This window comes from Geotrypetes seraphini, chromosome 4 (genome assembly GCF_902459505.1).
Source record: "Geotrypetes seraphini chromosome 4, aGeoSer1.1, whole genome shotgun sequence".
Taxonomy (NCBI): domain Eukaryota; kingdom Metazoa; phylum Chordata; class Amphibia; order Gymnophiona; family Dermophiidae; genus Geotrypetes; species Geotrypetes seraphini.
The window spans coordinates 237990805-238002894 of record NC_047087.1 but is presented as its reverse complement, the minus strand read 5'-3'; the positions used below and the strand labels follow the sequence as shown (position 1 = coordinate 238002894).

The window sequence follows — 12090 nt, the reverse complement described above, 5'->3', positions numbered from 1 at the left end:
CACTGGTTTTTGAAAATTGCATGAACTGCTGTTTCTTTTATTATTATTTTTTTTTATATTTAAATTTTTTATTAAAGGTTTAGAAAAGTACAAAACAGCATAAAAGGGATACCAGTATACTAGTAAATACAATATACAATGTTAATAAACAAGTGACAAATCTGAAAAACTCCATATACAGCACTTAGAACCCTACCCTATACCAAGATATCCACTCGCAAATAGCAAACAATAACCCATCCAACATCCCATAGTACAAAACATGTCCAACAGATAGCCCCCAGTTGTTTCTTCAGGGAACCACCCAAACAGCTCCATGGCCTTCCCCCCCACCCCCACCCCCCTACTGGTAATCAAAGAACAAGTCCAGGCATGAGAATCATAATGTCCATGACTCTTTGCTATAGAAAGCTCCATAGTGCACATTGTCTGTAGTTTCAAAGACCATTCCAGTTGAGTAGGTGGAACCGCCTGCCGCCAGTGGTTAGCAATCAAACATTTAGCTGCTGTCAAACCCCAACAGAGCAGTTTAGTTTGCCAGGTATATTGGCTCACATTAAACAGTCCCAACAAGCATCCCTCCGGAGTACAAGATACAAGTAATTGCAATAACTGTGATAAGCAACCCACCACCTTTTTCCAAAAGGGTTGCAAGACCCTGCACTCCCACCAAAAATGTAAAAATGTACCAACCCCCATCCCACAGCGCCAGCAGGTAGCTGTCACTCTAGGATACATTTGTGCAAGCGGGCCAGAGTAAGGTACCACCTAGTGAGCACTTTGTAAGCATTTTCTTTTATAAGTACACAAGAGGAGGCCTTACAAACCTCAAGGTTCATCTGGGCCCACTCCTTAGCTATAAAGGGGCGCCCCAAGTTGGTCTCCCAGGCCCTCCTGAATGGAGGACGAAAAGGGGAAGAGCCTAAAAAATATTGATAAAGGACTGAGATGGGTTTAGGGAGCCCCTGAAGGGTGACCCACAAATGTTCCAAGTGCTCATTATGCAGCTGGGATCCCCTATCCCACCCCCGGGATTGTAGAAAATGTCAGATTTGGAAGCATGCCAAATAGTCCTCCTTAGGTACAGCACAGCTTTTCTGGAAAGCCTCAAAAGACACCAGGACCCTCCTATGTAGGGCATCCCAAAAAGTAACCACTCCCAATTGTGACCACCGCTCAAAAGTGAGACTCTCCCTGCCCACAGCAAACTGAGGTTCATCCCAGGTAGAACCCAAAGTACATGGGACCAACCCCCCACCCCATCGCCGGCGTGTCTCATACCAAAGCTGTAAAAGATGTCTCAGAAAAGGATTTAGCTGGCTCCCCAACAGAACGCGCTCAGGGGCGGAGGACCAAAGCTAAGATTTCAGACAATGAGGACCCACAAAATGCTGCTCCATCCTAACCTCCAATTTATTATCCACAATCTCCCAGTCTAACAGAAATCTTAGCTGTGCCGCCCTATAGTACCAAAACAATTTAGGAAGAGTGTGACCTCCATTCGACCTGGCGGCCCATAAGCCCCGCCAGGAGATACGCAGAGGTTTCCCCTGCCAAATAAATGAAAAAAGTAAAGAATGTAATTGACGCAGTACCAAAGATGGGATAGGAATCGGTAAAGTTTGGAACAAAAAGAGTAAGCGGGGTAAAACATTCATTTTGGGAACAGCTATTCTGCCCCACCAAGACAACCAGAGCCCATTCCACCGCTGTAAATCACCTCGAATCTGCTGAACTATTTTGGCATAATTCAAATCATATAATTGGGATAGGTCACTCGATATGTTTCTTTTATTTTTGAATTCCTGACTGCTGCCCTTGCTTTTAAAGGGCCTGAACTGCTGTGTCCGTTTGCTTATGGACTTTTGGCTGCCCTGCTTAGCAATGAACCTGAAATGCTGTTTCTTTTCTGAATCCTTATATCCTAAGTGAGTTGATTCTTACGTTACCTGTTGCAGTAAATTGCTGGAGTTCTTTTTCAGTTTATGGGCACCGTGTGGGCTAAAGAGTGACCGGCTACCAGTTCCCGTTGCTTGAAGCTGCCCAAAGTTGGGAAATAAACGCTGGTTTATACTAAATGCTGGACTGTCTAAAGGTTTTTTCTTTTCCCTCTTCCCCATCCACCCTGTTGCAGAGTGCTAATGATTAGCAAAGAAGCTCATGTTATTCCTATAGGTTTAGGACTTAGTGCACACTAAATCCATTAGTGCACCTTAGCCAAAGGAGCCCATAGTGGCTTCTTCTCTGTATGCTCAACATTACCCTGAAAAACGTAGAGACACAGTTTCAAACTATATATGTTTAAGAGCCAGAGGTCATAGTACTACCCAGCAGAAAAACTATGCACCTTATTTAACCCTTTCAGGACCAAGGGACATATTTGTCCCATAACTTTAAAATCCTATAAATTTTGATTGGGATAGTCTACAGTTCTAAATTTGATATGTACGGATTCCATATGATACTGCCTTTATGTAAACAAACTGGTTCCGACATTCATTCATTAGCGTCGTTGCCAGATTGACGAGAAGATTCACTTGCCACACTGTCCATAAGCCAGAAGTGTGATTTTTTAAATAAAAATAATGATATTTCACCAAAAAAAATCAATTTTTTGGCATCTGCAAGCCCTTTTTACCATAAAAATGTCGTCAAAACCACAAAAATTGGCCTACGATCCTTATGGTCCTGAAAGGGTTAAGAAGGATTTTTGCCAAAGGCATAGAGTAAAAGAAACCTTGAAGGTACATGCACTGTTATATAAACACTAAGGGCTCCTTTTACTAAGTTGCGATAGCGGTTTTAGCGTGCGCTTAGCACGTGCAAAATTGCTGCGTGCGCTAGACCCTAACGCCAGCATTGAGCTGGCGTTAGTTCTAGCTGCGTAGCGCGGGTTTAGCGCGCGCTAAAAACGCTATCGCAGCTTAGTAAAAGGAGCTCTAAATACTACACTGTCCAGGACAATAAACTTCGTACACAATTGCACCAAGATGATTAAGATTGAACTATTTTACTACAAACAGACTATATAAAGGCTTTATTTCGGCCAGAGAGTTATAGTTTTAAATACTTACAGTTGTTTCCCAGGATTAAAAGATCCGCGGTCTATTTCTCTATCAAACTCAGTTCTGATATCTTCCAGGAAACCATCATCTCCAAAAGCTCCCCACTCCGTATTGATGCACATCCTCCCCTCATCACCTTCCACCAGATCAATATGCCTTAGCTCCTCCATGTAACAGGCATTGGTACCTGTACCTGAGCAGACAAAGAAGAACAGCTAACACTCAAGAGACGAAAGCGACCCAGCACATCAAGTTCCCACAACAAAATTCCAGATGGTACCTATAATAATGCCAACTTCACAGCGCTGATCGTCAAAACCACAGGTCATCATTGTTCCTACCGTATCGTTTACAACAGCCATGATGTCGGCGTCGTAGTCCTAGAGGAAGACACATAGAACTTACCAGAGAAAGGAAACATGGTTGCTGGCTAACTTTCTACGGAGAAGCTAAATACTTCCAGTAGATGCTTATACTGTCTTGTTTGCATCGCTGATTGTGGACGCTACTTTTTTCAAGTTTATTGAAATTTTGATTTAAATGCAATATCAAGTATTTTCAATGCGTATAACAATAATAATTTGGGGAGGGACAAATAAAACAGTTTAAAACCATACACATACAATTTTATCCATAGTTACATTAAATATACATAAAGAATTAGAGGTTAAATTACATTTGATTTAAAATAAACAATTAAAATAGAATAACAATTAGGGCAGAACAATTTTTAAGAAGACTTAGTCTAAGAGTAATTGTTAAGGTGAGACCTGATCTAAAAGTAAATAGGAGAATCAAAAGGATTGTCTGATCTAAGATTCATAAGCATCTTTATAAAGATAGCTTTTTAGATTACTTTAAAATTTTTCTAAGGAGGTTTCAGCGCGCAAACAGATTAGAAGTTTGTTCCAAAGCTGAGGTCCGATGAGGGGCTGAGATAGCCTTAACAATTTTTTGTGTGTGCAGTATTTATTTTTTCACTTCAACACATTTTTGTGCATTGGTTTATCACAAAAATTCACATGAAGGCTGCCCAGGGATGTTCCACAGATAACACCCTCTTGGGTGTATGCTTGTGACAGCTGGTGCTCTAGGGGTGCGTCCCCATTGCAGGCTGTGTGACCGAAGGCTCCCTTCCACTATTATCAATATTTTGTGTTGTGGTAATGCGTTGTTTAGGCTGTCTCTCCCCCTTCACCCTATTTTTTCGGGGAGTGGGGAGATTTTCTCCGTGTAACAGATTTTTGGCAGCACCAACTGCACTCTGCTAATGCAATTGTCTAACACAACAAATTGGCTTGGTGGTTCGGCCTAAGGGGTGAAGTTATCTACATGCTACTGTTACAAGTTATTTTAGCATTAATTCTAGTTATCAGTAAACTAGTTCTCACTACATAAAATGGGACCTGTGTTAAAATTGCACAAGTTAGTGGTAAGATAACAAGTCTAAATAGTAACCCCTGTTGATAAGTTCTCCTCTATGTGGCTTGTGAACTGGTGATGGAAACTGATGTCTCTGAGGCTGGCTGCTGCCCAAGGTGGACATAAGGATGCAGGTTATCTTAGGGGTCCTTTTACTAAGGCATATATTCTAAAAAAAAAAAAAAAACCTACCCCCTACTACCCAGCCATCTGCAGACGAACTATCACTTTTCTTTGATACAAAAATCAAGGACATTAGATCACATCTTGGACCTTCATTTCCTGCTTCCTCTCCTCACATTCTCAATGATTCTACTCAACTATCATTCAGCTCTTGTTCAAATTTCAAAATGCCCTCACTAGCAAATCTCCTTCTCATTTTACAATCTTTAAACACTTCCAACAATCTTTTGGAGAGCATTCCCCCTTCGCTTCTTTTTTTTTTATTTTTTTATTATTTTATTTATAACATTTTACAATATTACCAAGCATATACATATTGTACAGAAAAGTGAGATCAAACTACATATTAAACTATAATTCCAAACTTAATATTGCTACAAGGAAATACCAAACTAGCTGTTCTCACACTAGTCCTCAATATTATTGAATCCATTATTAAGAGCAGAACTTATATACTACAAATTAATTAAGCAAGAAAAATCCTTGTCTAACTGAAGTGCAGGGAGCTAATTTCACATAGGCGTTATTACGTTGTTATTCCTTTTTCAAGACGTTTCATTGAGAGAAAACTAATCAATTGAGATGGCTCTGTAAATATATATTTCAATGATAAATATCTCACTACACATTTACATGGATATCTCAAGAAAAAACTACCCCTTCGCTTCTTAAAAAATTATTCTCTTTTTTCGGCCCATACATTTGGGAAATGATATCCAAGTCTCTCTCCGACAGTTTAGTACCTACTGCTTGGAAAACAGCTCTTGTTTTTCCAAAACTTAAACAACACAACTTAGATTCCTCTCTACCTAGAAATTATCGCCCTATTGCTAATCTACCCTTAATCTCTAAACTAACTGAAAAAATCATTCATACCCAACTTACAGAATTCATTGAAAAAACCCATGCTTTACATCCATGCCAAACTGGCTTTCGTTCTTCACATTCAACAGAATTGTCACTGCTAGGCCTCATCTCAACTATACATTACTACCATGACCATCAAAAATCTGTTATTCTTATTTCTCTTGACCTGTCTGCAGCCTTTGATACTATCGACCACTCTCTTCTTATTAATAGACTCAAAGACTGCGGTATTACAGGTCCAGCTCTTTCATGGTTCACATCTTACTTTAACGAACGTAGCTTTAAAGTCCATGTAAAGAATGAAACTTCTTCATCTATATCACAAACCTATGGTGTCCCGCAAGGTTCGATTCTATCCCCATTACTATTTAATATCTTTCTGTCTCCTCTTCTTACATTAGCACAATCTATTGGATTCACAATCTTTGCCTATGCAGATGACATACAACTTCTTCACCCAGTCAACACTTCAAACATCTTAGACATAAAAGACATAAACAATAAATTGGACACCATAAATGATTGGCTCTACTCAAATAAACTCTCCCTCAATATTGATAAATCCTGTGGCCTCCTACTTCCAATCAAAACCTGCAAATCATTATTGGGAAAAATTTCTATCAAATCCACTCCAATACAAATGGAAACAAAAATAAAACTATTAGGCGTCATCATTGATAGGGATCTTACTTTCCATGACCATATTAGTTCGGTCGCAAAAATCTGTTTCTTCAAACTCCGCATCATTCGGTCACTAATTTCAATTCTAGAGACCGATTCAATCAATATCCTGATTCATTCCTTAGTCATCTCCCACTTAGATTATTGCAACTCTCTTCTCAACGGTCTCCCCCAAAAAGAAATCCGACGCCTACAATTAATACAAAACACAGCAATAAAACTCATTTACAAAATAGGCAAATTTGACCATGTTACTCCTCTTCTAAAAGAGGCACATTGGCTCCCCATCACTCACCGTATCACCTATAAAATCATCTTACTCTCCTTCAAAATAAAACTCTCTCACCAGCCCTCATTTCTTGATAAGCTTCTCATTCCCCAATGTTCCCCACGCACTCTAAGGTCAACTGATCAAAAGCTTCTCTTTATTCCCTCCATAAAAGACTTTTATTACACCTGGAAAATAAATTTCGCAGTAGCTGCCCCAACGTTATGGAATTCTCTGCCACAGCAACTCCGCGATGAACAACATCTAGACAAATTCAAGATAAGCCTAAAGACTTTTTTATTTCGTGATTTATTCGGCTATGTTTAGACTTACCTTCTGTTTTCCTTTTCTAAAAAAAATTTTTTTTTTACTTCCTTTTCTCTTTTAAGCAACCAACCGCTTTAACAAAGCGACCCTACCCTATACGTTTTATCCCATTCCCACTTTCTCCTTTTCTTCTCAAATATGTAACTTTTCCCCTCTCTTCCCTTTTCCCCTCACTTTCAAGTTTGTCTAGTTGATGTTATCTATGTTCACTCTATTTATTTTTAAATGCCTATTATTTTATCTTTTATCTTTCTTACCCTTTTAAATTTTATTGTTAACCGGCCAGATATTTGTTGATGGTCGGTATATTAAAAACTAATAAACTTGAAACTTGCATGCTAGCCGTTTTAGCATGCACTAAATATTAGTGTGTGCTAAACGCTAACGTGTGCCAACGTATCAATTATATCCTATGGATGTGTTAGCGCATGTAAGCATTTAGCGCGTGCTAAAACGGTTAGCGCGCCTTAGTAAAAGGATCCTTAGCAGTAGCCGATTTAGCGTGCGCTATGCATCCATAGGATATAATGGACACACTGGCATGCGTTAGCGTTTTAGCATGCGCTAAAATGGCTAGCACGCCTTAGTAAAAGGACCCCTTAGTTTGGCCTTTCCACAAATGGTTGGGAGGTTTTTTTCAACCCAGAGCAGATTTAGAGCTAAATAGATTTAACTGCTGGAAAAAAATAGGGACAAAAAGGTGCCAAATTCCTGTATTTGCAGGAAGAATAATATTCCAAAAATAAAGCTTTGTTATTTTCGGTACTAGATGATCTTTTGCAAAAATTACTTTTTGATATACCAGAAGTGTTTGATACTGCTGCTTATTCAGTTTTGCTAGACTGGTTGACACTGGGGTGAGACTTAATGGGTTATATTCGTTTCAATCACATTTGACCGGGTGAACAATGCAAGAAGAGGCAAGGTAAAGTTTTTTGAATTAGGCATTACTGACATTTGTAGTTTCACAGGGGTCAGCACTATCCACAATTTTATTCAATATGCTTATGTGACTATTGTGTGATATTTTGAGGGACTATGGAGTGGAATATAGGCTGCTTGCAGGTGATATTTTCCAAGGGGAGGGGATCTGGTGCCAGGCGGTGGAATGGAAAGTCCATCAGCATGGTGGAAAAAAAAGTACAAAGCTTATAGAAATACAGCCATGAGAAAGAAGCATGGCAAGATTGTTCACTGCCTGCTATGTGTGGTCTCGTGACATGATAGAAGAAACAGCACAGTTATTTACCGTAACAGGTGTTATCCAGGGACAGCAGGCAGATATTCTCTATAAGTGGGTGACGTCAACCATGGAGCCCCGTAGCGGACAGCCCCGCAAGCAAACTTACTTGAAGATCTTCAAAGTTTGCGAGTGCTGCACCACGATTGCGCGAGTGCCTCCCCCCCCCCGAGTCAGGGCGCGCGTCTCCTCAGTGTGGCCTCAGTTCAGATAGCTACAAAGAAGCCAGAGGTGGGTGGGTTGCGAGAATATCTGCCTGATGTCCCTGGATAACACCTGTTACGGTAAGTAACTGTGCTTTATCCCAGGACAATCAGGCAGCATATTCTCTATATGTGGGTGACTTCCAAGCTAACCAGAATGGGACGGTGGGAGAATTGGCAATTTGTGAGAACAGATTTTGCAAAACGGACTGACCAAAATGGCTGTCACGTCTGGAAAAAGTATCCAGACAGTAGTGAGAAGTGAAATGTATAAACCGAGGACCAAGTGGCAGCCTTGCGGATTTCCTCAACAGGAGTTGATCTGAGGAAATCTAAGACGCCACCATCGCTCTGACCTTATGCCCCGTGACTCGACCCTGCAGAGGGAAACCAGCCTGAGCATAGCAGAAAGAGATAAAAGCAGCCAACCAGTTGGAGATGGTTCGCTTAGAAACAGGTCGCCCTAACCTATTTGATATATCGCCCAATCCCAAATCTTCAGAGCTTCCTGGAAAAGAGACAGGGATCCCGTACATCCTTGTTTGTTGACATAATACATGGCCACTTGGTTGTCTGTCCGAACCAGGACCACATGGTCGCGAAGCAGATGATGAAAGGCTTTTAGAGCATTGAAAATGGCTCGGAGCTCCAACAGATTGATGTGATAGCGGCGATCCGTGCTGGACCAATGGCCTTCAGTACGTAGACCATCGAGGTGAGCCCCCCATGCGTACATGGAAGAGTCTGTCGTGAGGACCTTCTGTGGAGGGGGCGCGTGAAACAGAAAACCTCTGGAAAGATTGGAAGAGAGCATCCACCAGCGGAGAGACTGTCTCAACAAAGGAGTCACTACAATGTGTTGAGAGACTGGATCTCGATCCTGCCGCCATTGCGATGCCAGGGTCCACTGAGGAACTCGGAGGTGAAGTCTGGCAAAAGGAGTCATATGAACCGTGGAGGCCATGTGTCCCAGCAGGACCATCATGTGCCTGGCTGAGACCATCGACAGACGAGTCACCTTCTGGCAGTGGCGAATGAGGGTATCCTGACGAGATCGAGGCAGTAACGAGCGGAGTCGAAGCGTGTCCAGTACCACTCCGATGAACTGAAGAGATTAAGCAGGACACAACTGGGACTTGGGGAAGTTCACCTCGAAGCCCAGACCTTGCAAGAATGTAATAGTCTGTTGGGTCGCTGCAATAACCTCCTGCCGAGACAACGCTTTGATGAGCCAGTCGTCGAGGTATGGAAACACCTGGAGATCCTGCGTCCGCAGAACTGCCGCCACCACCAGCGACCAACTCGTGTAAAACAACAAAGCAAGCCCTTGGATTACACGCAGAGCTAAGAGACAGGGCTTCTTGGCTCCACAGAAATCTAAGAACTGAGGCCACGCTGAGGAGACGCGCGCCCTGACTCGGGCAGGAGGGCACTCGCAAACTTTGAAGATCTTCAAGCAAGTCTGCTTGCGAGGCTGTCCGCTACAGGGCTCCGTGGATAACGTCACCCACTTGTAGAGAATATGCTGCCTGCTTGTCCTGGGATAATGCCATTGTGTGGTGATTAAACACAGTACAACAAATGCAAAAGTCCAAAAGAGGAAATCTGGAAGAGGAGGATAAGCTGGAACTCTTGAAGAGGAGTGCCAATTAGTCACTGCATGCATGGGAAGTCCCAGACTATGGAGGAGGCTTATATGCATACATTGATGAATTTTGCATGAGAGCAGTATGTGGCAGATAAGTAGTAGAACACATCTTTATAATCTGAGACCATTGCGAGAGCAGAATCCACTGCAGAGGTAAAAGCATGCAAATGGGGCATACGCATAGTAGACACCAGTTGGTGTAGTAGGGTAAATGACTGTTAAGTTGCAATCCTGTGGAAGAATAGACAGTGCAAAGCAGAGTTGATATGAACTGAAAGATTTCAGTACTAATCTTGGAAGTTTAATTAACATGATTATTGGTATGGGAGACTTCTATTAGGTAAGCATCTCAAGAAAGAAAACTTTGTAGACTTGAAAAGAATTGTTGGTGTTACCACACTTGAACAGTTAATAATAAACTAGTCAAAAGAACATTATGAGATGCAAAGTAAGCGAGTTGCATTTGCACAGGAAGGTATAATAAAATGCCTGTAAGAGGTCTAGTGAGTACATATATAGACCAGATGAGAAGAGGTATCTATGGTCACTTAACCTCCCCCCCCCCAAAAAAAAAGATGTGAATGAAACAATACATATTGCACCTGCCTGTATGATAGCTTCAGATATTATGGGCACTCCTAGTGAGTTCCTTGCTTAATGTCTGCTTGTAAATGCTATCAGTTGCATTTTTTTTTTTTTTTTTGTTTAATTGCTTTTTTATTTATTTGCAAGCCAGCTTACAACTTTGGTGCAAAGTGATATATGAAATCAATAAATCCCATCCATCCTAATCTAATCCCTTGAGGGACGCAGTGCCACCTTCCCACATGCAGAGGGGTTCATTTGGATGCCCGAGGCCAAGCAGATTGCCATGTTTTCTATTTTTTTTGACTGGTCTGCAAATGTGCTTGAGAGGAAGCTGGTCTTCACTCACAGCAGATTAGTACTAGAAGACATCAGAAGTCATCTAAACCAGAAAATCAAATTGCAGAAAAAATAAACATACCCCTCGTTTCTTGATTGCCCTATTGAGTAGTTTCACAACATCGGCTCCCTCGACTCCGCTTGCTTTGAAGCGCTTTGTCCATGTAATCAAATAACCCTATTAAAACAAAAGAATAACTGTACCATTTTCAAACACATTCACTGACCAAATAATATAGTAAAGTTATTTTTGTCTCTCTTTTTGAGCAGCTTCTCTCCCTTCCTTTGCTCTTCCAGTCCTAATTCAATCAGCGCTAGCCTCTACTTTGAGCCTATAGTTGCAATGACCTGTCTTATTTCCTCCGTATTTTATATCTTCATCCAACTCATTAAACCAATCATTGCAACGACTCTTCTTTGGCTGGAGACCATGCATCGGGGCTCCGTTTGGTCACTAGCCCCCTTTTCTTTAATAGAACATCTGAATTTAGGTGTCATATGAATGCTTAATCCCTTTTACAAAACCATGCAAGAGGTTTTTAGCACCGGCTGGCGAACTGAATGCTCTGCATTGCTCTGATGTACTTAAATTGCTGTATTGTCCATTCTTAACCTGTACTTAAATTGCCGAATAGTCTTTGTACTTAAACTACTGTATAGTCTTTGTATTGTCCAAATGTACTCCACTGTGAATGTTTATTTGTAGGCCATTCTGAGCTACTGGGAGGACGGGATAAAATTCTAAATAAATAGAGTTCCTTTCAGCATTGGAGCAGTGCAGAGCATTCAGCACACCGGCTGGTGCTAAAAACCACTTGTGTGGTTTTGTAAAAGGGTAGGTAAATTTGTTAGGCCTGATATTCAAAGTGGTTTAACCAGGAAGGAGAGGCTTTTGTCCAGTTAAACCAGCGGTCTCAAACACGCGGCCCGTGGGCTGCATGTGGCTCTCCAGGTTTTATTTGCGGCCCACGGTCTGGAGGCCATCATTCTCTTCCTTTTGGAGCAGCAGCCGGCTCATTCGCTCAAAGCCGCGGATTGGTGGCTCCTTGCGGTATCCACTCCTGCATCGGAAGCCTCTCTGATGTCACAACATCAGAGAGGCTTCAGACGCAGGCGCGGATCTCGCAAGGAGCCGCCACCCGCGGCTTTGAACGAACGAGCCGACCAGACACGCTGCTGCTCTAGTGGCGTACCAAGGGGGGGGGGCGGTCCACTGTTCTCTTCCTTGCAGGGCCGACCAACTCTGGCGGCCCAACGTCAAT

At 41.9% G+C, this 12090-nt stretch overlaps 1 protein-coding gene across 1 annotated transcript in view; it reads right to left on the bottom strand.

Annotated features, from left to right (window-relative positions):
• LOC117359534 (hexokinase-1) overlaps positions 1-12090 on the bottom strand; it is a 118170-nt gene that overhangs the window by 47474 nt on the left and 58606 nt on the right. The window contains exons 5-7 of the mRNA XM_033942488.1: positions 10911-11006; positions 3346-3445; positions 3075-3258 (exon numbers count right to left, since the gene is read on the bottom strand). Of these exons, the coding sequence (XP_033798379.1) occupies positions 3075-3258; positions 3346-3445; positions 10911-11006 (380 nt within the window). The remainder of the gene's footprint in view (positions 1-3074; positions 3259-3345; positions 3446-10910; positions 11007-12090) is intronic.